We start from the raw sequence: 27,230 nt of genomic DNA on the forward strand, positions 1-27,230 counted from the left end.
GAATAGCAGCAAATCACCATAGCAGCAATTGTTTCACCCACTTGCCTTGTCAAAATACACGACTTCCTTTGAATGTTTGATCACAACTTGATTACTAACGTAATGCTTGCCGAGAAACAGAGGTATAAACATCAGCTCCACGAGCAGCTCGGTTCTACAAAAATATGAAAAATGTAGATAATTATGGTCGACCTATAGAACAACAAAAAATAAGTGTAGCGACTATGAAAAACATAAAGTTTATTCTTCGTAAACGTATCAAATCTTTTTCCTTCTCTCTCTCAATCTTCCATATTACTCGGACTGATGTTTTGCTCGTCCCTTAGCTCCCCTTAGCTCTTCGTGTTTGCTCGTCCCTTAGCTCTCCCTGTTTGCAAACGGCAAACTCATCCGATTTGGCCTTCGCAACTGAAGTTCAAGCCAGTTGTATGTTCTCCCTAACTTTTGTCCTCCTCGTCTACGCTAAGGGCTGCCTCATCGATCTCTCGAGGTCAAGAACACGCGACAGAAGACGGCAAGACTCGAAGGGAGAGAACGATGACTCGGATCCTTCCATCGTCGAGAGGTAATGCTTCAAAAGTGTTTCTGCTTCGTGGTGGTGAGTTTCGTCAGATTTATCCACATGCTGAGAAGGGATTCAAACCATAAGTTGGAAATGTAGTGTTTTCTAAATGTTTAACGAAACGTAGCACAAAACGAATGAACAAACAAAACAGTTCGCGCATGAATGAAAAAAATTTGGTTACGTTTCTTGTAATGGAACCAAATAAGAAAACAAAGCAAAGAATTAATGATCCGTTTTTCTTAAACTCTCTCACAGAGTGACACGTGGATCCGAGCCTTCTCATGCATTCTCACCAAAATCGTTTAAGGAAAGCCTTAAAAATGTTTCTCCTTTAATATATAGGGATATATTCATAAGGAAACACCACTGGTAAGAATCACAGTCTCTCAAAAACAGCAATTTTTAAAAATAAAACTTAGTTACCATTTGATAAAAGAAGACATAATTAATGTTAGCTAAATTTATATTTGTTTTCATAGAGTCGTCAAAAATCTCTTAATTTATTACATGGCAGGTGGGTCCTACAATCTATCCAACACTGTTGTTTTTTTTGTCAGTTGTACTCTCGGAAGATTCAAGACCAAAACGCTTGCAGTTCCCACAGATAAGGAAGAAGAGAAGGAAAGAAAAGCTCTGACGAATCCAACAATGGCGATTTCGACTTTAACACTCACAACATCTATCCATACACGTTCCTTCAGACCCACCATCTCTTCTTCTTCATCGTCATTCTCGTGTCTCTGTTCTTCTCTTCTCCCAATTGACTGCCAGCAGAAACAGAGGAGCTTCACCGCCGGGAGAAGAACGTTTCGGAGTGGGTTTAGGCATTTTAGCCGCCACGATTCTCTCTCTGACGCCTCTGGATGCAGACACGCCACGAGGATTAGAGTACTACGCCACTGTTGGAAGACCCTCTCTGCGAATACAGCTACGCAAAAATCAGGGCTTGGATTCTGCGATATCGCTGTTGGGTTCGCGTGACAAAGCTCCTCGTGGCGTACTTGTAAATTGTAATACAATCCGTCTCTCTGTAAAGGGTTCATCACTTTCCATGTTTATCACTGACACATTACGCTGCACAAGTTTTGGTTCAAAGTTTGAGACTTTTGGTGCTGGTGGTTTAGGTTCACTATACGGCGAGGTTTGCAGACGGAACGTTGTTTGACAGTACCTATAAGCGGGCAAGACCACTTACTATGCGGATTGGTGTCGGCAAGGTATGACCTTATAACAACCCCAATATGTAATACCCTTAGTTAGATTACATTTCCTGTTCATAGTTTAATAGGAGTTCCGAGCTGATGTGCATGAGAAAGATAAAATGATGTTAGTTTCTTGGTGCTTACTCTTTGTGATTGTCAGGTTATAAGGGGTCTAGACCAAGGATTCTTGGAGGCGAAGGAGTACCTCCTATGCGAGTAGGCAAGTAGTATTCTCTAATTTCTTACGTACGTTCGGTGTCTTTCTTTTATTAGGCTGAAACAATGTTTAATTTTTTTTTTACAGGGGGGAAGCGTAAGCTTCAGATTCCACCTAAGTTAGCTTATGGACCTGAGCCTGCAGGGTGCTTTTCTGGTACTTCCTAAACCATTCTTTGTATACGTGTTTTTATGCTCTATATGTTCTCAAAGCAATGATATATATGTATATTTGGGCTATCCTGTATTTGGGTTATGCAGGTGACTGTAACATACCTGGCAATGCAACTTTGCTCTATGATATTAATTTTGTTGAGATCTACCCCGGAAGTAACACAAGATGAAGCTCTAATTTCGTTCTGTAAAGGAAGAAAAAAAACTGTGTATATGATATATATCACCAGATTCTGAATCATCTGTAAACATTGACATTTTCCAACTTAAACCCAATGAGTAGCTTGCTTTTGAAGAACAAGACATTTCCTCTGTGTAAAATATGGTTGAGTTATGACCTCGGTAAATCATGTAAGGTGGAGAAGCGCGTGTTAGGTTAGATTCAGTCTAGGTCATTTGATGCAGCCTGTGTCACCAAGATGTAAAGAGTCTGGAATAAAGTTGCGATGTGATTGTTCATCGGCGTCATGCATGTCTCTATTTTTGGTCCCCCCACAACAACTTTGGTTCTTGGTATGAACAAAATAGATAAGTAATGCATGAACTGATCTAGGCTTCCATTTACAGATGGATGAAGATGTTTTTAATTGCTTGTGTTACATTGTATACATCTGAAGATCAAGAGTCATATCGGTATATATAGTGGACATTATATGAGCAGTTTATGATGTGCAGTGAAACATATTATTTCTCTCTCTCTCAAATTAGCTTTATGTGATCATTATTACCCACTGTTTTGGAAATTTTCTTTTAGTTACATACCATAAAGAGAAGAGTTGGTGAAAACTGAAAAAATAGTTAAGAGTTTGATTTCCGGAAAGATACCAAAAAGAGCATGAAGAACACCTAAAGCAAAACCAAATGCCAATAAGAACAAAAGTAATCTATGATCGGATGGTGCGATGGATTGGACGGATGATTCAGATGATCTGTAATGGCCAATGATCAAAAGTAAAAATCTTGAAATAATTCCATAATGAATAGTTCTTCTGTAATGTGCCAATTATCACTTTATAACATCCAATTGATTAGTCTATATAATAGGCATTTATTAAAATTAATTAACATTCTTGTAACACAAACAGAAAGCACATGCAAAAGAAGACAAAATCCTGAACAAAAAAACACCAAAATCTATATAACTCATATTTATACATATCTATACATATAAACCGTCTTTATTATTGATTTAGTAATTACATAATGGAGCAAGCATTAGGATTATCATCACTAAACATAGAAGTGTAAGAAGGGTCATCGTTGTAAACAGCCATCGTCCCCGTGGTGGCGTATGGGTCGACTTTTCTGACGTAACCAGGCGGCGCCTTCTTGTCGTAAGCCTGAGCTATGTAGGGCTGAGCCACCAAGTTGTAGGGAACGTAAGGCCATATCTCAGCCTTCTTTCCCGTCGCTTTGGCCTTCTTCAGCACCTTGCTCGGTTCCGCGTAACCACTCACCGTCACCTTTTGCTGCTTCTTGTTTATCTCCACCGATTTAACTCCTGAGAAAGCATATTAAAAGATTTGAAAATGTTAACAAACGATGTATCTTTGTGTATTCACGTACATGTATATGTTTTTGATAGAGTTTGAAACAAACGAGTTGGGCGTGAAAGAAAATACAAAAGCCAAAGTAGCTTAACTGACTACACACTTTCATATAGGATGGAAACGAGAATTTTTAACCAAATGTTAATTTAGATTGTAAAAAGTTGTTAATTAGTTAATTTACCTTTTAGAGAAGAAAGAGAGTTCTTGACTTTGAGGACACAACCATCACAATCCATTCTCACTTTGAGCTCCACTGTCTGAAACTGCTTCTTCTTCTTCCTCTTGCCATAGCTATGACTTCCTCCACTTCCTATTAGCTCAGATATATACTCTAATGTTCCTCCAACTCCCATCTTCTCGTTCTGATTTTTGGCTTGTTTTTTTTATTTTGCAAGAAAACTACGAATGGGTTATTCTCTCTCCTCCTGTCTCTATGTATTGTGTTTGTATGGATATGTTTTTCTTTCAATCTGCAACGAGTTTCTAGCTAGGTTGTCTCGACTTATATAGCCCTTGTGATATTTTAATAAAAATAATATACTTTTGAGTACATTATGTATTTGGTACGAAAGAAAAAGTATCTTGTTGTGTTTTAAAATTGACACAACATCAATAAAAATTTGGCTCGTTTTATAAAAATATAGAAAAGGGTTACTTTAAGAACTTAGGCTGTAAGCAATATATATGCCAAAGACCTTGTGGTTAAGGTAAAGATAGTAGTTGATGAGTAAAGTTTGGAACCAAGGGGTCACGTACGCTCTTATATGCTAATTTTTTGATCAACCAAACCGGTAAAGATCAGAGTTGAACGAAAATAAATGGCTTTAAATTTAAACTGTTTGTGACATATTGCTGAAAAATATATACACGAAGGTTAATTTACGCTACGTTAGTGGAATAAGAACACAACTTTTTAAAATGTTTTATTTAAAGTTTTGTTATTCATAGGAAGGCAGGAAGAAGGTGAGAGCCATGCATCTGCTAACGAATTCATACTAATTTATCTAAACAATAATAGTCGGTTCACTATTATATTAAAATGGTGATCAATGATAAAACTAAAATTTAGTAAAATTAAAGTTGATAGCGAGAAACATCGAGGCTTACTTCAAAGCAGCTTCACTCACGTACGGGGAGGAGATCTTGAGCGTTCGATGTGTTGACGTGATATAAATCTGACGGCGCTGATTTGAATCCGCGTGTTAGGTTGTCTCCTGATTGGATGAGTTGTGCCACCTAACTTCTTAACTTAGCTGTTTCGTATTTAAAGTTCGCTGGTTATTAGTTTTTCTTTTGCTGGTGTATTAATACATTACACTGTTCTAACGTATTTATAATTTCAGATCATAATTCAATAATAGATACAATATAATTACACATCCAATTATCTGTTAATTCAGCTTCTCAATTCAATTTGTGTATCAAATATCGTCGAACGATCTTCATTTTCTTCCGTAAATACAAATACGTATACTCGTTCTTTTCTCAGTAAAATAGAACTCATAGAATGGTCATATTATATGGAAGTAATAACTACACACCAAAAATAGCGGTACTTTAGCTGACAAAAATGTATAATGTTTTGAAGTTGTCGAGCAAAACCTACAGCAGTCGGTACGTTTAATACTTAGATACCTAATCTAAGCATCTCTACCTATAAGGAACCGGCGAGAAGAAGTTTCCTGCAACAGATCAAAATTTATTTAAATTCATGTCAAGTAATGGGAAAAATAAGTATTTAAATCATCAACTATTTGAAATCATCAAATTTAATACCAAGTCACAAGAGATTATCGTTAACTTTATAAATTTCTAAATCTTCAATTTAAATCCTAAATTTAATGAAAACGATTTCTAACAATAACAAATACGATTTCCGGTGATAAGAAGAAAATTTGGTCCAATCACAGAAACAAAAATCACAAAAAATCGTTTTTATCGTTGAAAATCATGATTTAAATTTGTAGATTTCGAATGTTTAGGTTTGGTGGCGAAGATAATTGATATAAAACTAACTAAAGTTGTTTGTGATTTAAAAAAAATAATTTTTAATCATTAATTTGAAAAGTCAACTATTAATTGGTGAATAAAATCGTGCGAACAATATTTCAGTATTAAATTTGTTGATTTCAAATAGTTGGGATTTAAATACTTACTAGATTTTATCCGCGCTTCGAAAGCGCGGATATTATTTTTCACTTTTATGAAATATATTATTTGTTTGTAATTATTGAATGTATTTATCTTAGTAAAACTTTCTTTATAATAAATTCGATAAATAGAGTGTCTCTGGTAAACTATGTGTTTCTCTGGCTTTGTTTTATTCCCTCTCCAATCTACATATTTTGACTTGTTGTTTAAATTAAATGATTATAGACTTTGATAAGCGCGCATGCACGGGTGTATATTTTGAAAAATATGTTGATATTTGTTTTTCATGTAATTATTAGGGTATAGCAAAATGAATCCGAGGAACATAACTGATACCGATCCAAAAATATAGTACCAAACCCGAACATAAATTGATTAAATATTCAAATTATTCAAAATTTTGTATTTAAAAAACCAAATCTGATCCGAACCGAAGAATTCAGATACCCGAATTTATCTAAAAATAGATTTACATATTTTGTACTTCAGTTTAATAAGATAGACTAAATTTTGATCTGCGCTTTAAAAACGCTGGATATTTTACTATAAAAATTTTCATTTACAAACTTACAATTTTTTTGTTAATTTGTAAATTTTTTTCTATATTTTAAATATTTTTTTCCATTTAATCATCGATTTTAAATTTGAACCTGCCCACGGTCGAACTGGTAAGCCTTGTGATCCTATATGTAATTCGTTTAGATTTTAGGAAATATTCATTATTTAAAAACCTGATAAAACCCTAAAAAATCGCTAAAATCTGAGCCTACCCGATTGAACTAATTAGTAACCGATATGAAACACAATACCATAATAGTTATGCTCATATGAATATAATTAAGTGAAAATCAAAATAGTATACCAGTTATGTTTATTTAAAAGATTTAAAATTGAAATGAGGTATAGTTAATCTTTGTAATTTGTCTCACATTGATTATTGCTTATTTTAAATGTTACAATAAAAATGATCAACTATTTTGTTTAATTTTTTGTGTTATGATAATTATTTGATAAAAATATTCTTAAATGTTAAAAAATATCCAAATGCTTATTTATATATGAGTTTGTTAAACATTTATTTGAATATTTTATATTTTGGTAAAAACAAAAACACATTTTATAAAAAAAAAATTGTTTTGACTAAGATGCGTAGTGATATTTTTTAATAAACTACAATGTGCTGTTAAATTATAAAAAAGTTTGTTAGAATACAATTTTTATGGTAACTAATTTGGAATGGTGATACAGTGAAACCTCTATAATAATAATGTTGGGACTACACTAAAACTATATTTTTTTTATATTATAGAGATATTAATTTATCGAGGTATTAATTGAACCAAAAACTCAATTTAGGACTATGAAATTATATTAATTATAGGAGATATTAATCTATCGATTATTAATTTAAAGAGGTTATATTTGTATTTACAACAAAACTATAAATAATAACTCCCATATCAAATTTAAATTTTGCCAGCCGAATTAAGTATTTATTATTTTAATTAGGCTTGGGCAAAATATCCGAGAACCAAACAACCGAATGAAAACCGGTTCGATAAAACCAGTTTGGTTTGGTTTCAGATCTTTTTAATAAACTAAGCGTTGCTGTTTTTGTGGTGTAATGGTGGTCGGGTTTTCACCGAACCGACCGACATCCATTTGATTACATTCGACACCCGATCTATTAAGACACAACCCTAGCTTCTTTTAGTTTTCACTTGGATAATGGCGATCTTTGTTTGTTTTTCATTTTAATAATGGTGATTTTTTTGTATCATTTCTATTTTTATTAAAGTTTTAAAAGTTGTTTTTATCTTTCTGTCACATGCCTTTGATCAACAATAGTAGAACATTTAAGCTCGTTGGTTGCAAAGGCAACTTTAGTAGCACTTTTGAATGCAACTAATTTGTACTCGGCAATCCAGCACTATTATACAAAGTAGCTCATTTTTTTACTCTTTTACCATTTAGTTCTTTTATTTCTGTTTCTTAAATAAAATCTTTTGATTTAGGCACAATATGTGATTGTAAATAATAAACAGAGTTTTTTATCAAGTTTTTTTTAGTCAAACCGAGTACAAATTAGTGTTTAAGAACCGAAACCCCCATTTAAGAACCAAAACCCGTAAGTAACTCGAGATCAAACGGTTTTAGTTAAAATTACAAAATCCGAACCGAATCCGATAAATCCGAACCGAAACCAATTCATTTATGAATAAAACATTGAATATAATATTATAATTGTTTGGCCGAAATTAATATTTTGAAAAGTCAACTATTAATTGGTGAATAAAATCGTGCGAACAATATTTCAGTATTAAATTTGTTGATTTCAAATAGTTGGGGATTTAAATACTTATTTTTCCATGTCGAATAATATGGTTTTATTGCCAACAACCAGAGTCCAAACCTGTCCAAAACCTGACCATAAAAAAATGTAGAACTTTATAATGCGGACAAGACAAGATTTCAATGATAAATGCCTTGAGTGGATAAAAAAAAGATGCACCTTTGTGGTCGTTTGGTTTAGTGTGTTATCTTCTTAGATTCTTAAATTTGTAGTTAGGAACACAACAATAATGCAAAAGGGAACTCACGTAAAGTGAATGCCGTGTCAACTTTAAAATTCATCAACATTCTTTTAGTTTGCGAACTTAAGCTTATACTTGCTCACAAAATATATGAAGATTCAAATAATTGAAAATGGGAGAATTACGGGCGATGCTAACAAAAATTTAAGCGCATTTTAAACTTGCTCACAAAATATCTGTTAAAATTCTAACTCAGATAAGAACAACTGTGATTTTAAACACCAAACCAGTGATGAGTCCTAAAAGAAACAGTGTCTGCTTTATAGAGATATAAACAGAACAATTGAGAATCGATGATCAATGATCAAGTGAGAGTAGCACAGTTGCATAAGATTGGAGAAGAGTACAGCCAGTTCTGTGATGGCTCTGTTTCTTGCACGTTTCACCCATTCTCATTCACTATTTCCTCTGCTTTACTTCCTTTAAACACACCTTCTTCAAGTGCAGCAGCTGCTTCTGCTAGTTTGCCCTCGGCCAAACAATTATCGACGTTTGTAATTACGCCTCCGTTAGATTGGTCCACTTCCTTGAACAGTACAGAAAGAAAAAAAATCAAAGGAGGCAATTCAAATTCAGAGTTTGAGTGTATACCTTTTGTTTCTTAAGTAGTAGCATTATAGCATAGCTTGAGCCACGATGCCATATGTGCTAGTGAAAGTGCTAAGATTCCTCCGCCACCAGGTGGAGTGAGACTGAAGTGTCCAAGTGTTCCTTTCAAGATATTAAACTGAAGATACAAAGAGTAAGAAATTGGTTCAACTCTCTTTAACTCCTTTGCGATCTGTGAATTAAGCTCACCTTATGTATCTGTATCTGTTCGATTGGATCGTGCTTCTTGTGGAAGAGATGATAACACCAAGTCTAACATTGAGTCCTGATGAATTCCTTCAAGATAAGTCTGAAGCATATCTATCTCTTTGGAGAGTGTATCTTCCAGCGCAAGTGATCCCTACAATAACCAGTTGATATAGAAAAGCAGAGTTACATGACGTTAACATGATGAACCGACAACAAAATCAGACCATTCGTTGCTTAACAATACAAGCTTATCAACTGAATGACTTTGGCGAGCCTCTTCAGTACGTATATTTAAGATATTAGCCTTAAACGGCGTCGTATATCAAGTAGTACTTAAAAAAATAAGGGCATTTTCGTTATTTTCCATACAACCCAACCCCCTTCCCTTCACTTTAGGAGGTCCTCCAGTTAAAAATATATATATATATATATTTTTAAAAAAAATTTTTTGACTCATAGACAGACTAAAAAAAGATGTCGTCGTCGTCGTCATCAGCTTTTCCAATCCTGAACAAGCGACCAATTGACAAGTGGAAGGTTACTGAGTTGAAGGAAGAGCTTAAAAGACGTCGACTAACTACTCAAGGCTTCAAGCTTGATTTGGTTAGGCGTCTTGATCATCATTCCCTTCTTTCTCACCACCAACAAGAATCTGAAAGACTCAATGCCGCTGCTCTTGCCCCCCCTGCCAATCAGCAGCCTGTGGTTATTCATGTACCTGGAGGCTACGTTGCACCAGATCCAGTGCAAACCACTCCTCTAACTGGGCACACTCTTCTCAAATCTCATGTAGAGTCTGAGAATAAGGAAACGTTTTGCGGGTTGGATCCTAAGGCCCAACCTACTGAAGCAGTGCTTGAAAAATGTGCTACACACTACCAGGTATCTGAGGTTATCCCCTTTACTACTGGGTTTGAGGTAAAAATCTTATTGTATTTCTACTGTTTGTGTCTCAAATAATGTAAAAATAGAACTAAAGGGTAACCAAATTGCTGATAATGTCAAATTAGAACATAGTGTTAATAAGTCCCAAGAGCCATCGACAGTCATTGGCGAATCGCATCCAATGGATGTCGAGAAGCCGCCACTTGAGCAGAAGATATCTGTTGGGAGTGGAGATGCTGCTAATGCAGATATGACCAAAGGAAATAATAATAAGTGCAATAACTGCTCTCAATTGAGTGAAAAGTTGAATTTAGATAGAAGTTCTGGTGATGAGTCTATTATGGATGATGAGCCTGAGACAAAGCCAACCCAATCAGTTACCTCTCATCAAGTGAGTGAGAAAAATGACTTGCTTCCTGAGAATCCTGATATTATGGATCTTGGGAAAGGGGAAGCCCCTGATAATAAGAGCCCCCATCCACTGGTGGTTTCTGACAAAAGAAAGCTTCCTGTTAACGGTAAGGCTTTCTCCTTTTTTTCCATTTATCATTTTGTTTTACGTGCTTAATCCCAGCTTCTATGTTGGCTTGTGAAGCATATATTGCTAGTGTTTTAATAGTTGTTCATCTTTGTTTTTATGTCTGCTTCTTATATCAAGTTTGACTTCTACCTCACTGTAGATCAAGATGCTGTTGGAAAGAATGAGCCTGCAAAGAGGCAACGCCGATGGAACTCTGGGACTATTAATGTTCCTGAAGCACAGGAACTTCTCCCGATCTTACTCTTCGGTTAGTGAAGATGGACCCAAGGAACGCGTGTGTATGTTAACCGTCACCTACCCCTATGTATTTTTCCATCTCTTATTTCGTTGTCTTTATTATATAATGTGTGCTCAATATTTGGTGACAGTTCCTCCATCTCCAAAGGAGCCTACCATTCCCTCAGGATTGATCGTTTCCTTAGGCCGTTTACACTGAAAGCTGTTCAAGAGCTTTTGGGTAAAACCGGAAACGTCACTAGTTTCTGGATGGACACCATTAAGACCCACTGCTATGTATCAGTAAGACCCCGTCCCCTTCTTCAATCTTTTTGGTTTACAAAAATGTTAGATTCCGGTTTTGTTCTTCTGACTTTCAAGTGTCTATAGAATTTCTCGTAACTGATAGTTGGTGTGATGTGAATGGCTGAATGCAGTATGGTTCAGTTGAAGAAGCCGCAGCAACAAGAGAAGCAGTGTATAACCTCCAATGGCCACCTAACGGAGGCCGCCTTCTGACAGCTGAATTTGTTGGACCAGAGGAAGTGAAGGCAAAACTGGAAGCTCCTCAGTCACAGACTCAGGCTCCTTCGCAGCCACCTCCAACTGCTTTGCCACCACCACCGCCTTTGACCAAAGCACCTCCAGTCAAAGAACGCCATGTCCTTCCTTTCTCCTCTTCCTCTAGTTGCAAGAGCCTCCCATAGTCACTCTGGATGATCTTTTCAAGAAGACAAAAGCAATCCCCAGGATATACTACTTGCCCTTGTCAGAGGAACAAGTTGCAGCTAAACTTGCAGCTAATAACAAGTGATCTTGACATCTTGGAGGCTCTTAGGAATTTAGCTTAGTTGCAGACAAAAGTTGAGGACTTTGTTCAGTTTGGTTTGGTATTTCTAATGATAGAACGCAGGAGAAGAACTCTTTATGTGTTTTTTCACTTTACTTTGGTGCCTTTTGATGTACGAACAAAAGTTGGTTGTGCTGGACCTCTCTGTTCTTTATTCCTTTTTTTAAAGATCTTTGGTTTAAACTTTAAATTAAGTACTGACAAGGCCAAAATTATCGCAAGTAAAATTCTTAGTCATTAGATCATTTTAAGGAAGCACCTAAGTCACTGACAGAGTTTAACTTTCTTCCATATAAACACGACCACGATAATGTTTCAGACACATCCCACATACATACATGTTACATATACAAAGGACAAATTACATATGTCTGAACCAGTCCTCAGAGAATATCCTTCCTTAACCTTAGGTTTTACTCTTACGATTTTATGCTTTGTTCATTATAAGAAGACGAGCGAGAAGGGTAGACTTTGTTAGAATTCCTACCGGCTGTGGCTAAAGAGGTCTCAACGACGGCGACACTTTGATCTTTTTCTTCTCTCTCCTTTTCTCTCTTTGTAATCTTCTCCTTCAGCTTCTTCTGCATAAGATTTACGGGTGCGTAACTTGCTCCGATGGACGACATCTTTTGTTTTAGTGTTTTATCGACGATGTAAATGTTGTAATTATGTAATTGAGAGTTTCCAAGTGATGTTGAGTTTCTTGAAGAATGCCTTATTTATAGAGGTTTCTGTGACTTCATTCCCCTTATTATATATTTTAGTTTTTATATATAATAAGTTTTAGCTCTTGTGTCTATAGTTTTCATGATGTTCCATGTAACAATTTCATAAAGTGTATATCGAACTTACCTCCATTAGATCCATGGTCTGACCTCCACATCTGGTTTGGCACCACAAGTTGATTTCCTTTTTCATTTTCAAATTTTCTTTCTCACCTCTTTTCAAGCCCCAAAAACAGATACAAGTTCATTTTTCTGTCTATTTTGCAGCGCTTAAGATTACCTATGTAGAGTAAATCAAACACTGACCTGATCAAACCAATACAACAAAGGACTAAGATATAAACTATTTTTTTTGTCAAAAATAAATAAATAAGAAAAAGAATAGCGGTTCAATATATTAACTGGTTACGTTATAATTGATCGTGTAAAGTTAAATATATAACACAAAACAAACTAGTTATGCCAATTAGTAGTTATATCTAGTGCTTTGTTGTATTGATTGATCAGGTCAGTGTTTGACAGAAAAACCTTAACCGCTGCAAAATAGACAGAAAAAAAACCTACAAGGCGATGTAACGTAATTTATTCGTGAGCGAGACTATGCATCAACTCTTTCGCAAATTATCAAAGTCGCTTGATGTCTTAAGAACCATTGTGTGATACTGTGATTAAATGGTCTAAAGTTTAACTCTAAACTATGGCAAGTGGATCCCCCCCCCCCCCCCCACAAATTAGCATATTCTTAATTAATAACTACTGATCATTCATTAAAATAATTAAATAGAAGCGAGGTTTCATCTAATATGTGGCTTTCGCTTTAAGGACGGCTCTTAAATCAATGAGTCAATGACATAAGTTAAAGTTATGATCCTTAGGGCATTTCAAATCCCACTCCATTTTTTTCCTCTAAAATAGAGTAAAAATAAAAAATGGAGTAGAAATTGCTCCAACCCAACTCCATATCTTACTCTATAATAGTGTTTACTCCATAAATGAAGTAATCTAATTTTTGTTTGTTCATCGATCCATTATGAAATGAGAAATGGAGTAGGATTGGAGTATTTTTATTTCATTTTCACTTTTACTCTAATTTGAAGGAAAAAATGGAGTATTACATTAGTGATGCTCTATGAGCATTGGTATTCAACTTTGCCATATTTAATATCATAATATTTTCATGGTTCATGTAATCTGAATAATTCATGGACTAAAACTATATCAATTAGCATGTACAATAACTTTTTGATAACAATTCAACTATTCTAAGGATCGTGGTGTCATTTACAAAGCCCACGTGTTTAGAAACTGTTAGGTAAAATTTTAACAGCTTTTTTTCTCTAAACTAGCAAGTAAAACTTCACATAAAAGAATAATAAATTGGACTCCGTCTAGTTGGCCACTAATCTCCAGTTCCCACCTATGTTCTGACTTATCAGATTATTTACTCATTAATAAAATCATATGCTTTGACAGTTTGACTAATAGATTATTTATAAAATAGTGAAGCTTCAGCCGAAATTTACAGACAACAAACTTTGCTTCTAAGAAGATCCAATCCATTGCTATTTTCAATTCTATATGTTATAATAGAGGCAAAAATGTTCTATCCCACTTCTATTTTTCACCTCTAAAATAAAAATTGCTATTTTTTTCTATTTGGCATTCTTCTATTATAAGGTTATACGTTTTTATTTTCAAAATAATCATTTAACTCTCAAATTTGTATACTTATAACCAAAATAATTATTTTTATAGAGAAATAAAATATTATAAGAATACAATTACATTTTTTATTTACATAATAGTCTTTTAATAAAACTTTAGTCTAAACAAATTTATAATTTTATGAAAATATTTTAAAAGTTAAAAACAAATAGGGTTAGTTATCAACTTTTATAAATAAATGGTATTTCTTGTAAAACTAAAATAACTTTTTTGAGAATACTTTCATAGAGGCAAAAATAAAAAAATACATTGGAGATTTTCTATATACGTTACTTCTATAAAAAGACTTTGTAACCTTGACATACAACGTTACTTAGTACTTAGCCGGAAAAAAAATTATTATGAATCGATAATATATGTACGATGTTTATATGATTCACAATATATGTACGAAAAAAATATTATGATTCACATATATCAGCATGGTGATGGACTGATGGTGATGATAATATATTAAAATACTCCATGCTGGTGCTGCATGCTAGTACTGACTTTTTTTTAGCAAAACTAGTACTGATTAGGGGGATGTTAGTTACGTTTTTTTCACAAGAAATTAATTAATATATTTAGCACCAACTATTTGCAATTAGCAAATACTATATTGTAAAGAAAAATTAAAGTTGAAATGCTTTAAGGAAGGGCACACCCACCTTTATACACCAACATATTATTTTGGGTTTTCATAATTCATTCTACATTTGGAATTATGTTATTGATCACTGCACTTGATCGACTCAGTTTCCATTTAAACTAAGGCTAATCAATAAGTTTTATATAAACAAGTTAGACGTGTATTAGTGGACCGACTTTAGTTATATGTTCATAATTTCATATGAGTTGTCAAATTTATGTACATAGATGGTGATGGACAATACTTGCCACTCCACTCTCGAAATCAGCAGAACTATTTAATTCACTCATTAATATGTAATACCAAGGTTGTTATTGTTTGCTATGCTTGGAATTAAGAATCTATAATATAATGAGGGAGTATCACTTCTCTTTATGTGACACATGTCCTTTTTTAAAATGGGCTTTGTGTTTGTATGGGCTTAATCATGTGTTTTGATTTGTGTTGGTTTGTGTTGATTTGGCCTATAGATTAGAGGTTCTCGATATTTTTTTTCAGATCACACGCGATCCCTATTCATCTTGCTCTTCCTCTTTCTCTTCCGTTCTTCTGCATTTATGGTGGGCGTTAACGCACGATTGGGCATTTCTTCTATCACCGAAACGATTCGGCCTTCCGTAACGATTCTTGAATCCTCCTTTATAAAGAGCACTCGAGGTGAGCTATCAACCCTTTCTCTCTACATTCCTTGAAACATCGCTTACATCATTTTTAAACTCTTGCAAAAATGACTTCACCAGCTGCCTTAGCCGCCGTCACTACCGTCGCCCCTGTCTCCGCCGTCACCGCCGCCTCTGCAGATGCCGCCATCTCCGTCACCGCCAACGTCTCCGTCGCCGCCACCGTTCCCTACACCATCTTTATCCCCAAGTCTATGCTGGTGCAAGTGGTGCAGTTGCAGTTTTGAAAGCAAATGAGTAAGTTTGAGCTAAATAAACATTTTCAATTTTGTTATATGCTACTTTATTTTGCATACTATCAGTCTGAATGTTTTGTATCAATTTAACAAAATTCAGGGATGCGTTTGAGGAGCAAATGGAAAGACTACCGTCAGCAACACATTATTTTTGGGAACTTCCTCCTGAACTAAAATTCCCCTTATGCAAAGAAAATATGAGAGATGCTGCTTTGACAAGCAAATGCTGTTTCCAACAAGCAAATGCTGTTTCCAAAGCTTCTGTGACAATTGTAGGTTCTCTTGTGAGTTGTGAATACAACTGATGCCTTTCCTGGTATGCAAAATCTGTTCTTTTTTAATCATCACAGATCCATGCCTCAATATATATATAGTTCCTCAACAAACCTTGAGATCCATATCTCCTAATTAAATCATTCCTAATGGTAATGGATGGTCTTTTGTTTCTTGCACCATTTGCAGGAGGAAGCTTACCAAGTCCGGCACTTCTGTTGAACCAATGTGTTTCTTCCAAAGTGACAAGAGTCATCAGGTCTAAACTGTTATTCCCAAATCCATTTTCAAAGTGACAAGATAATATAAATACCTGCTAATAATTCATGTCCTTCTGATCCAGGTGACACGGAAAGGACAGTGCCACTTTTGTGGTCTTCCACAGAGATATGGCAAAACTCATCAAGACAGATACATCAAGTCTAGCTCTTGAGTAGGTACGTTTTCCTTTCACAATTCCACTTAAATTTTGTATGTAATTTTTTCCTCTTACTCTAAAGCCCCACAAACCCCAGCCTAATTCAGATGAGTAGCGTGTGACTCCCTACAAAATTTCTGATATATATGATAGGATAACCTCTTATTTGGCACTCATTCAGAGATAACCTATGTATTCACAGTTTTTTTATATTGCTGATATATATTAAAACACATGTCCTACTGTATCTTAGAGTAGCAGCAGCAACCCACCTCCAGTCGTGCACATTGAATCTGGACAAGCAACAGAACCTGCCAGCAACAAGGGTGTGCACCAAAGATTTCATTGGGAGTTGCTGAAGCAAGTCTGCCAGGTTCTGCAGCGGACGAGAACAAACGCAAATGCCCGTTGAGTGATTCTCCTAAGGCCATCTAACCGTCAACCCCGCTTAGCTTTCGTTTCATTCCAATTGTCCATTTCCACATGTTTTTTCTACTTTGAACTTTGGTTATCTCTTTGATTTGCTGTAAATGGTTTCTTACTGGTGTAAGAGTTAATAAAGATAGTATTCACACGTCTTCGCTTAATTACTGGTATCCCCAACTTTATATATCAGTAAAGTTTAACGTCAACAATACATAAATGTCAGTCATATAATTTTTTAATACTTTCTGAGTTAAAAATGAAGCTTACAGCTTAAATTAAAAACACATGTAAAATAAAGACATTTAAACGTTTTTCTATTTTAAAATTTATAACAGATGCAATTTCAATTAATAATTCTGCAATGAACTTTAAAATAACTTTCTGGACACCGAAAAGAATACCAAAACAATAAATCAACTGTAACACATTTAAAATCACTAACAAAAAATTAAACAAATTCAGAGACACAACAAACATATAAAAAATGAAAAATATTACAGGATAACCCTAAAAATATTATTTTGAGTCTTTATGAATCAAAATGAAAAAAAATATTTTATTAAAAAGATAAATATACATTTATAGTTTATTAAAAAGATAAATATACATTTATAGTTTAGAGTTAACTAATCTAAAAGGCTAAACATTAGAGTTTAGGGTTAAGGTGGAATTTTGGGATTACGATTTAAAATTTTATAAAATAAAAATAAAATTTAAAAATGAAAAATATTTTTTTAATAGTTTCAAATAACATTTTTGAATTTGAAAAAGCTGAAAAAATCAGAAAAATAAAATTTCATAACAAATTCGAATTTGAAAACATATAACTCTAAACTATAAAAAAAATCTATTTTGTTTTAGTTTTTATTTATATTTATATATCTTAGGAATACAAATCTTTTAGCTATTAAATGTAATATTTTAGTCATTTTCTTCCTAATGAACTCTTTTTGTGACAAAATTTTGAAAAAATTATTTAGGAGAATTATCCCTAAAAATAACAATTCATAAACTTACTCCAACGTTACTAATCAGTTCTAACCAAACAAAACGACTAACTGTTTACAAAGAAAAAACCCACGGAACACATAATATACAATTCTATCCACACCTACTAGCACAGTTTTAATAGCGACTACACAAACTACATCAACTCATAGACAACTTACGATAAAGAAAAAAGGTCAATAATCCCTAGCGGATATGCTTTGAGAACTATACCAATGTAACCAATATTTCGACCCTCACCTGCGGTCATAAATTTCATTTTCTTTGCATTGATCATTGGCTTCGTACAAATATAAGTTGTCCAGTGTGTCGGGAAAGTAATTTATGGGTCAAGACGAAATAATAAAAAGAAAACACTTTCAAATTTCAAATTCGGAATTCATTTTCTCATTGCTTACAATTCCAGAAATAACAATCATACAAAATCCCATAAATATTCAATAACCTAATCAAATAACAAAATCAGGTACACAAAATTATCTAATGTGTCGACAATGTCTCCGGCCCCGCGCCTGCGCGGGGGCTATGAAACTAGTCTAAAGTAAAGGTGAGTTCTATGATTGAGTTAATCTACTGTCTCATGATAATTCATCATGAGCGGTTTATGTATTATGCGTTGGTCCGTAGCCAGAATAAAAACTAATATGATACACTACTATCTATATTATATTCGTGGTTTGTTTCTCCTTCGGTAACTTAATCATCTCCTTAACACGATGATATGAATTTTTAGAAAATGTATATTGAGTCCTTTAGCGATCAATAGTTAAGTATACGGTTCAAAGTCGTGTGTCAGTTTCAAAACAGTTTATAATTCTCTATATGTTGCGTCTAGATTTGACTTCAAATATTATATCTTTCATTAATATCATCATTTTAATTAAAACTGTGTTCGTTCATAGTTATATCGTTTTCATTAAAGAAACATATAGTAACTAGTTTAGAGCCAATAAGAAGAAATTAAGGGCCAACTGTCTCATGCGTCTTCCTAAAGGCCAAATCATAATTAACTAAAGAAATTAGATGTTGATTATGGATAGTGGAACCAAACCAGCAATTAAATGCTTGCTTACTTTTTTTAAAAAAATAGAAAAAATTGTCTGAGCCCGGGTTCGAACCGGGGACCTCTAGTGTGTGAGACTAGCGTGATAACCGACTACACCACCCAGACTTGATGTCATTGAATTGTCGTCAAAACTGCATATAAAATACGACAGATGTGTGCTTTTGGTTCGTAAGCTAAAAACTTTATCCAGTCGCACCTCATATAAGATTTGTAGACTGGAAAATCTCAGGAACAGGCTTGGATAAAGGGCGTGTTGACTCTGGCAAGTATCTTGGTGCACACGGGATCCTCGAACGTGTCGTCTTCATCCATTGCATTCTTTCTCTCCTGTTCCTCCATTGCATTCCTCCTCTCCCTTTTGAGACGTGACTTTTTGGCAACACTTACGGGTTCGCCAATCAATCGTGTTGAGAAACAATGTTTACACTGAAAAATTTAACTATATACAAAGAAAGGCTAAAAATGCTTGAATACTTATTTTATTTAATTTTCAAATCACATGAAGAGAGTGTTATTACAAAAGGAACAAGGAAGAGTGAGAGAGTTGGATTGGAACATTAAAAAGACGATGAAAAACAGAACATAAGGTTAAAACTCTCATTCGCTTTCTCTCGTCCTTCTTCACAACCTGGAGATGGAATAGTCCAATGCATCTACCAAGAAATCTGTGGATACAAAAGACATTTCGTTACATTATACATCTCGTTTTGAAACCAAGAACACACAAAAAAAAAAGATATGAGGAATGTACCTGCGTCGTCTTTGGTGAAACACATTGGTGGCTTTATCCTGAAAACATTCCCATGAAGTCCTCCTTTTCCAACGAGAATGCCCAATTCTTCATAAACAGAACAAAAGAGCAATGGCTTTTTGTTAGCTTATCGATACTTTAGTAAGTTACAATCGACGCATTGGGCTTTTAATGTTTGCTTACCTCTAAGTTGCTCAAACAAGACAGCTGTTTCAGCCTTGGCTGGTGTCTTGTCCTTCCTGTCAGACACAAGCTCTATCCCAACCATTAATCCTCTTCCTCTCACATCTCCAATGACTGAAAGCAAACAAAAGCGGTTAAGTAAATTAGAAAAAAAAGAGACCACGGATCTGATAAAAAAATGCTGAAAGATTGTGCGTTTGCTTACTATCATGTCTTTTCTGGAGATCTTTCAAACGTTGAATAAGGTGGGAACCAACTTCAGCGCAGTGTGTTTGGCGTCTCTCCTTATCAATAACCTTTAGAACAGCATGTCCACCAGCTGAACAGACCGGGTTCCCACCAAACGTGTTGAACTGAATCTTTGTAGCTAATACGCTAGCGATTTCTGGTGTAGTCACCACAGCTCCTAATGGCAATCCATTTCCAATTCCCTGTCAACAGAACCAACACCAATTCTTAGCAAAAAGCTTAAACAGTTTGTTGAGGTAAATAACAGTAAATGTAGTTGATGAATAGAGAACATAGCAACTGGTGAAGGACTTATCATGACAAACCTTTGCCATTGTGACTATGTCGGGTACTACATCTTGGGTCTGGAAACCCCAATAATGACTTCCTGTGCGGCCAAATCCAGTTTGGACCTCATCGGCGATGCATACACCACCAGCTTTGCGGACAATGTCATAAACCGACTTTAAGTAACCAGGAGCCAATTCTACAGCTCCTCCCACCCCCTAGAGGTTGAAATGATTATAGCATGGTAAATTGTTTTAACACTAATTATTCTTTTAGACAAATGAAAAAACCTGGATGGTCTCAGCGATAAATCCAGCGACTTTTCCAGAAGTACCATAGTCGATATGGTCTTGAACATCTTTAGCATACATAGAACCATCAGAACCAAAAACTCCACGGTATGGATCTGGATTTACGACGTGATGGATTTCTCCCTAACAGAAAAAATTACAAACACGCTATCAGAGAGAATAATGCAGAGGCTTGATTCTCATGGGTGGAAAACTATATATATGGTGAGTCAAGTACAATACAAACCTGTGGTAACGGGTACTTCCAAGTGTTGAGAGCAGTGAGTCCAATAGTGTTAGAACTTCCACCATGATAAGCATTTCTCAAAGAAATCATCTCAAGGCTATTAGTGTAGAGCCTAGCCATCATCATTGCTAGCTCATTAGCTTCCGAGCCAGAGTTTACAAAGTAGACAACCTGCATCCCAAAAAAATCGTGAAACTTGCTCTGATATCTCGACAAAAGCAAATAAGAGATGATAGCCTTTAATCCCCAAAGGTAGGTGTACCTTAAGGTTAGCAGGCATCTTAGCAGCTAAAGCTTCAGCGAAATCGGCAATAGCATGATGTAGGTAGATGGTGGTGGCATGCTGAAGAAGCTTGCTCTGTTCATTGATAGCATTGAGAATGTCGGGATGGCAGTGACCGCAGGAGACAGTGACAATTCCAGCAAAGGCATCAAGGTATCGCCTACCACTCTCATCAAACAAGTACTGCATCTTCCCTTCCACGATGTTAAGCTGAAAAAAGCCATATCCAAAAACATGGATATCAATCAAGCTGATGATGAAGCGAAGTTGACATCACGCAAAATTCGATTTATGGATTTCTAAAGCAGAGCCCTAAAAACAATTGATGCAAACTACACGATATCGAGAGACGACTCATCATGAATCCAAGTAACTGCAAACGAGAGAGTTCTTAATTCCTAATTTCAAACATATTCGATGATTGAATCAAACAAACATATAACATACAGGCTTTTGGTAGAAATGGAAAAGAGAAGGTCCCAGAAACTTCTTCCGTTTCTCGAACACTTCTTCGGCGGAGGGACCATTATACGGCCGCGCCTCGTAATCGAACGGCGGAATCTGCGGCGTAGGGGAGGAGGTGGAGAAATCAGAGCGGAAGATGGAGATGGCAGGGCTGGAGGAAGCTGAAGCTCTATTGACAACTCTCTTCACCAACTGCCTCATCATCCTTCTCTGTACGGATCTGATAATGACTAGTAGTCAAGTGTTAAAACAGAGTGATTAGTAGTTTTTGGGATCAAAGGTTTTGGGAAATGATGACGTGTCATATAGGATAGGATTCTCAAAAAGAGAGAGAGAGAGAGAGAGAGAGAGAGAGAGAGAGAGAGAGAGAGATTCCATGTTAATTACGGAGATATTGATTAATTACACTCTCTTGACGTGTCCCTGACTAGAGGCGGAGTATCCTAGATATATTATTATCCTCCTATTTGTTTTTTTTTTTTTGTCAATTATCCTCCTATTTGTTAATTTACGATTAATATTGAAAACAAGTTAAGGAGTTTTATAAATTAAGAATGAATTGACAAAGTTAATCTAAATGGAGAAAACGATGGTCTAATCCTCAAGCATTATTGATGAAAGATTATTTTTCATTACATTATTATTACTTTGTATGGTTAGAAGAAAATGTATTTCTTTTAGTAATTAGACATGATGATTGGTTGATGGACCTAACATCTGTGGCTGCTAACCTTCTTCTTCTTCTTATCGTAGTTTAAGTGGTAGATGGATACACATACTTATGCTAAATCAGATTATGATGTGTTTTTTTACTATAAACGTATAAATGATGACATAACTACCCAACTCCTTACGATTCAAATATAATATAAGCTAAGTTTGCATGCGAGATTCTCTGGTTTGTCATACAATAATTGTTTTTATTATGTTCATGACGTTATACCGTCTTAAGCTAACTATTAAAATGACCATTATCTTGGAACAAAATTACGATAGATAATTAAGACATGTACCTATTTCATTTGCTTAATAAAATAAGTGTGAAATGTCGAAAAGTTGGACGCATACATAACTATCACTCATTCACTTGACAAAAGGCAACACAATAAAGCCATGCTACTCGAGCTGTCGTCCATAACAACCAACGCACTTGCCTAACTTGTAATCTACCAATTATTATTAACTAACTCTATAATTCGTCAGATGTACTTATTTGACTAATCACAGATACAAAACAAAAATGCATCTTTCTTTTTTTCACAGTCATTGCCAAAGATATTACATCACAGAGAAATATTCTTAAGGTAAATCCAATCGTGAGTCATTTCTTTTTCATGGTAGATCACAAAAGTTTAATTGATCGTGTTTGTGATTTAGCTATGAAAGAAATGAACTTAACTTGCATGTAGCTCCCACGTCCAAAAAGGGACACGGTGATTCACACCACAAAACCCACTAACACATGAGCCTTTAAGGTTGGTCGCCTAAAACAATAGAAATTTTATTTATTTTTATTCATCAATTAAAATGTTGATAATCATCGCAAGTTCGATGAAATAAACAATGGCATAAAACTAAAAAAAAAAAAACTCAATATCCAGAGGGGAACCCTCCTTTCCTTGGATCACTAACTGCCACAAGCTTACTCATTCCGCCAGCATTTCCATCGGATTCTTGAACAATGAACTGAGCAATCGTCCCTCCGGCGATTGGCGTTAGAACATGACCTTTCTTTTCCAACACAACTCTTGTCTCTTTAGGAACCTCGAAATGATCACTGAACACTGTCGTCCAATTTTCAAACGAAACTCTGTTTGGTATCAGCTGCAAAATAGAATCACAAAAGGTAAGTTTTAGTTATATACAAAGAATAAGAAAATTTCTTGCATGGATACAAAAGGAAAAAAAAAAAGAGATAAGCAAAAAACCTGATGGTAGATTCTTGGAGCCAAAACGGAAGAAAGAGGATCCATGTTGAGGAAAAAATGATTCAAGAAAACTTCTATTGTCCCGGCGATGATGTTCGCTCCACCGCTCGCACCCACCGCAGCTTTCACTTTACCGTCCTACGTAAACAAAGCGCATGAAACCCCATTGTCTGGAGCCTAACTAAGAGTTTCGTGTAACACAAGTAATATTTTTGTCCTATACCTTGAGTACAATGGTGGGTGACATTGAAGACAATGGTCGTTTCCCTGGTCGGATGAAGTTAGCTGGTGCCGGTGGCGGCACATTTAGGTTACCGGTGGATTTCGTAGGGATGGAGAAATCATCCATCTCGTTGTTTAGAACGATTCCAGTGCTTGGAGATAACATCACTGCCCCAAAGTAACCATTTATTGTACTAGTCATCGAAACAGCGTTCCTCTCACGATCTATGATCGATAAATGGCTTGTCCCGTGATCATTGATTTGATTCCAACTACAAGTTAAAGAAACAAAATATTGATTAAGTCAAGAAACAAAGAAGAAACCATCATCATCATGTTTGATAGATGAAAAAAACTTACATGCCGCCATAATATTTTGGATCAAAGGTTTTATCATCGTTTATCTTCTTCTTCAAGTCTTTTGCAAATTCTGGAGACAACATATCTGAAACAACCTTAGTAACATTGACGAAGTCTGGATCACCAAGGTTCATCCTAACCGCGAAAGCATGTTTCAGAGCTTCGATTAGTCGATGAACACCTAGAGAGCCAGAAACACCTGATGGAATCCCATATTGAGAAAGAATGTTCAAAACCTGCAACACAAGAAACTCTGTATAAACCCTGTTTTGATACAATGTAACAATCTTGCTACAAATTTTTCTTTTTGGACTTACAAGCATCATTGCAGCGCCACCGGATGAAGGTGGAGGCATACCGAGTAGTTCGTATCCAAGAATGTTCGCTGACAACGGTTTGCTAACCTTAACTCTATAACTTTGCAGATCTTTCAAAGTTATTATCCCGCCCGCTTTAATAATATCTCTAGCTAGGTTTACTCCAACCGTGCCATTGTAAAACGCTTTTGGACCATATTCACCGATTTGCTTGAGTGTGAAAGCCAATTTTCTGTTATGGATGATCGTTCCTGGTTTCTTGAGCTCTCCATTTGAAACGAATAGCTCAGAGAGACCTTTGTCTGCCAAGATATCGCTTCTTGTGGCGTTCATCTGCATGTAGAGATACTTTGAAACCCTGAATCCTTCTGCGAGTTTCTCTGCAGGAGTCACTAACTGCTTCCATGGGAGCTTTCCGTGTTGTTTCCAAGCTGTGAATAATCCTGCGACTTCCCCAGGAACACCTGCTGATAAGGCTCCTTTCTTCTTTAGACCAGGATTGCTTCCATACATATCCTACACCAAGAAGAACAACCCAATAAAATGTCTATGATTCAGAAACGTCTAGAAAATCTAAATCTAACCTTAATATATGTGTCCGAAACTCTTAACTAAATTATTCAATATATAACCAAGACTGTGTATGATTAATAAAGGTTAAGGAAAACGCTATCTAAGCTCTAGAGCTCGTTTCCTGGTATATTTAATCAGAGGAAACGCTATTACCTGCATACATTCAATGATTCAAAGACGCTATTTCGATTTTTTTTTTTAAACGCATATTTAAAAGGAAGAGATCTTCATAAACGCCCATTCAAAACACTTCTTTATTAGGAGAAAAAGCTATTAGGCTGAACATCACATTAAAAGGCTTATCTAAGAAGAAAACAAAACGCTAATGAGCACAAAAGCGCGTTCAAAATAACGATTTAAGAAAGCTCAGATCAGAGACGCTATTACCTAACACTAATGTTCTACACCAAAGATCAAACTCATATTTCAAAACGCATATTGCAAAAAAGAAAAAAAGACATTACTATACCTCAGTGGCGCGGAGAGGAGCTGTTTCTCTAGAATCATAAGCAATAGCCTTCCCGCCAGCTATCTTAACCACTGTAAAAGCTCCACCTCCTATCCCACTAGAGGCTGGACTCACGACGCCTAAACAGAGAGCAGCTGCCACGGACGCATCAATAGCGTTTCCTCCTTGTCGAAGAATACTCATCCCGATCACAGAACACCGTCCATCGTCGGTCGCAACCGCACCCCGAGACTTGACTATACTTTGTTGCGGTCTTTTCTGAGCCGCAGCGTTTTGCAGAAAAACGATTAGAAGAAGAGCGATCGCTGTTCGAACCAGCCACATTGCTGCGATTGGTACAAGAATCAAATCAAACCAGAGACTTCTCACAGATGATCTTTAACGTTGAACGATAAAAGATTTCGTGTAAATGTTCGAGAGCTTGTTCGGAAATTGGAAAAAGATAGAGAGTAGTCAAATATTGAAAAATTAGCCATCACGCGTATACACAACAGCTCAAAACCCAACAAAGACTTTATTTCAATGTTTTGACCACGAAATAAAAAACGAGACTCTTATTTCTTGTGTGTAAATTTCAGAAAACATTTAGCTAAAGCTACTCAAAGAATTTACTTGGTCCAAGTTCTGAATATGCATGTAAATTTCAGAAACATGAAAAAAACAGGGTCCAATCTATATAACTTCTTCTTTTTTTTTTTTTCAATCTATATAACTTCAACTATACATTGAAGAAGCTTTTAACTATATATATTACAAAATCCCCATTAACCATGAAGCTTGTTAATAGTCCATTTCTAGGTGAGAAAATACGAATGGTTAGACAAAGTAAAACCAGAGTAGCTAATGAAACAGTCGTTGACGATATTTTTCGTTTGTTTGAAACTAGAAAGAGCAAAATAACTTACAATTCATTGAAACGTCACTTTCTTAAAAGTTGTCGTCCTTGGCAGGCAGGCAAGAGATCTGTTCGGAAGATTTTTAAGAGTCTGTGGCCGAAAGTCTCATTTGAGTTCTCTTCTTTATATCCATTCCTCAAAAGTCGCCTAGTCTTTTTAAAAAAGGTTTCTATTTTTTGCCTCTCACGTTTATAAAGGTTTTTTTAAATGACGTGAAGTCTTCAGTTATATGGAGAATAATAATAATAATATACTCTCTATTTTATTCAACTATGTGATAAATACACAAAGCTGGTCCAACACTCCACATGGCTATACTTGATGGTGCGGATTTATGAAAATCACCAAATAAATCGTAGAATAAAAACAGTTTGTAATAGTAAGATCTAAATCCAAGTTAATCGTTTGGCAATTTTTTACACATTTTCACTAAAAAAAAAAAGAGAGAAGAATTATCATTTATAGTTTTGAAAGTAAACAAACCCGTGAGGTTTTTAGAAAGAAGGTCGTGCCTACTTTTTAAAATGCGAATTTGTTAATTGGTCATAAAACCAAGTGCCCGTCTGCATCATGCTTGATTGGCCCTCGTGGAGTGTGAATAAAAAATGAGTGGAATCATAGTTTTTTCTACAGAAATATCGTCGTCACCTCACCAGCACAACCTCATCTTTTATTATAAAAATGAACTAGATTTTGACCCGCCCAACCGGGCGGGCATTTATTTTATGTTTATAGTTTTTTATTTATAAATGATATATTTATAATATTTAAACATAAATTCAGATTGAAAATTAACATTT

General features: G+C 35.3%; 4 protein-coding genes, 2 long non-coding RNA genes, 1 other non-coding gene and 1 pseudogene across 7 annotated transcripts; 3 read left to right on the plus strand and 5 right to left on the minus strand.

Annotated features, from left to right (window-relative positions):
• The first annotated feature begins 1,198 nt into the window (after positions 1-1,198).
• LOC108829017 (photosynthetic NDH subunit of lumenal location 4, chloroplastic) lies at positions 1,199-2,637 on the plus strand. Its single transcript, XM_056998017.1, is given in 10 exon segments — positions 1,199-1,372; positions 1,374-1,472; positions 1,474-1,500; positions 1,502-1,543; positions 1,545-1,595; positions 1,690-1,782; positions 1,928-1,949; positions 1,952-1,987; positions 2,072-2,140; positions 2,245-2,637. Coding segments are annotated over 10 exon segments (681 nt in total). The 5' UTR covers positions 1,199-1,213; the 3' UTR covers positions 2,328-2,637.
• A 633-nt stretch (positions 2,638-3,270) lies between these two features.
• Positions 3,271-4,120, minus strand: LOC130503398 (heavy metal-associated isoprenylated plant protein 23). Its single transcript, XM_056998016.1, has 2 exons — positions 3,889-4,120; positions 3,271-3,658 (listed from the first exon to the last, which is right to left on the minus strand). The coding sequence occupies exons 1-2, from the start codon at positions 4,058-4,060 to the stop codon at positions 3,354-3,356; spliced, it is 477 nt and encodes a 158-aa protein (XP_056853996.1). The 5' UTR covers positions 4,061-4,120; the 3' UTR covers positions 3,271-3,353.
• Positions 4,121-8,804: 4,684 nt separating this feature from the next.
• LOC130503399 (uncharacterized) lies at positions 8,805-9,491 on the minus strand. Its single transcript, XR_008940802.1, has 3 exons — positions 9,251-9,491; positions 9,044-9,179; positions 8,805-8,978 (listed from the first exon to the last, which is right to left on the minus strand). It is a non-coding gene; the product is annotated as an uncharacterized LOC130503399 (long non-coding RNA).
• A 222-nt stretch (positions 9,492-9,713) lies between these two features.
• On the plus strand, positions 9,714-11,894 carry LOC108827760 (uncharacterized; annotated as a pseudogene).
• A 3,417-nt stretch (positions 11,895-15,311) lies between these two features.
• On the plus strand, positions 15,312-16,907 carry LOC130503397 (uncharacterized). The gene is made up of 6 exons (XR_008940801.1): positions 15,312-15,480; positions 15,564-15,740; positions 15,840-16,055; positions 16,202-16,271; positions 16,356-16,449; positions 16,684-16,907. It is a non-coding gene; the product is annotated as an uncharacterized LOC130503397 (long non-coding RNA).
• Positions 16,908-18,961: 2,054 nt separating this feature from the next.
• Positions 18,962-19,035, minus strand: TRNAV-CAC (transfer RNA valine (anticodon CAC)). The gene has a single exon. It is a non-coding gene; the product is annotated as a tRNA-Val (tRNA).
• A 358-nt stretch (positions 19,036-19,393) lies between these two features.
• LOC108839753 (alanine--glyoxylate aminotransferase 2 homolog 1, mitochondrial) lies at positions 19,394-21,986 on the minus strand. Its single transcript, XM_018612528.2, has 9 exons — positions 21,648-21,986; positions 21,180-21,410; positions 20,918-21,088; positions 20,671-20,814; positions 20,419-20,598; positions 20,070-20,295; positions 19,865-19,978; positions 19,682-19,768; positions 19,394-19,595 (listed from the first exon to the last, which is right to left on the minus strand). The coding sequence occupies exons 1-9, from the start codon at positions 21,867-21,869 to the stop codon at positions 19,552-19,554; spliced, it is 1,419 nt and encodes a 472-aa protein (XP_018468030.2). The 5' UTR covers positions 21,870-21,986; the 3' UTR covers positions 19,394-19,551.
• Positions 21,987-23,150: 1,164 nt separating this feature from the next.
• Positions 23,151-26,584, minus strand: LOC108839754 (glutathione hydrolase 1). Its single transcript, XM_018612529.2, has 7 exons — positions 26,440-26,584; positions 25,535-25,860; positions 24,493-25,008; positions 24,176-24,411; positions 23,817-24,087; positions 23,594-23,731; positions 23,151-23,489 (listed from the first exon to the last, which is right to left on the minus strand). The coding sequence occupies exons 1-7, from the start codon at positions 26,444-26,446 to the stop codon at positions 23,256-23,258; spliced, it is 1,728 nt and encodes a 575-aa protein (XP_018468031.2). The 5' UTR covers positions 26,447-26,584; the 3' UTR covers positions 23,151-23,255.
• Between the last annotated feature and the right edge of the window lie 646 nt (positions 26,585-27,230).

The sequence above is a fragment of the Raphanus sativus genome, unplaced genomic scaffold, assembly GCF_000801105.2.
Source record: "Raphanus sativus cultivar WK10039 unplaced genomic scaffold, ASM80110v3 Scaffold0932, whole genome shotgun sequence".
Lineage (NCBI taxonomy): Eukaryota > Viridiplantae > Streptophyta > Magnoliopsida > Brassicales > Brassicaceae > Raphanus > Raphanus sativus.

Bases quoted from the DNA above. Each gene is read 5' to 3' on its own strand.
- LOC130503398 (XM_056998016.1), bottom strand. From the start codon at position 4,060: ATGGGAGTTGGAGGAACATTAGAGTATATATCTGAGCTAATAGGAAGT. The intron at 3,659-3,888 runs GTAAATTAACTA...ATGCTTTCTCAG, and splicing joins CTCTCTTTCTTCTCTAAAAG to GAGTTAAATCGGTGGAGATA.
- LOC108839753 (XM_018612528.2), bottom strand. From the start codon at position 21,869: ATGATGAGGCAGTTGGTGAAGAGAGTTGTCAATAGAGCTTCAGCTTCC. The intron at 21,089-21,179 runs GTACACCTACCT...TTTGGGATGCAG, and splicing joins AGATGCCTGCTAACCTTAAG to GTTGTCTACTTTGTAAACTC. The intron at 19,769-19,864 runs GTAAGCAAACAT...CTGTTTATGAAG, and splicing joins CTTGTTTGAGCAACTTAGAG to AATTGGGCATTCTCGTTGGA.
- LOC108839754 (XM_018612529.2), bottom strand. The intron at 24,412-24,492 runs GTAAGTCCAAAA...CTTGTGTTGCAG, and splicing joins GTGGCGCTGCAATGATGCTT to GTTTTGAACATTCTTTCTCA. The intron at 24,088-24,175 runs GTAAGTTTTTTT...TTTAACTTGTAG, and splicing joins CCAAAATATTATGGCGGCAT to TTGGAATCAAATCAATGATC.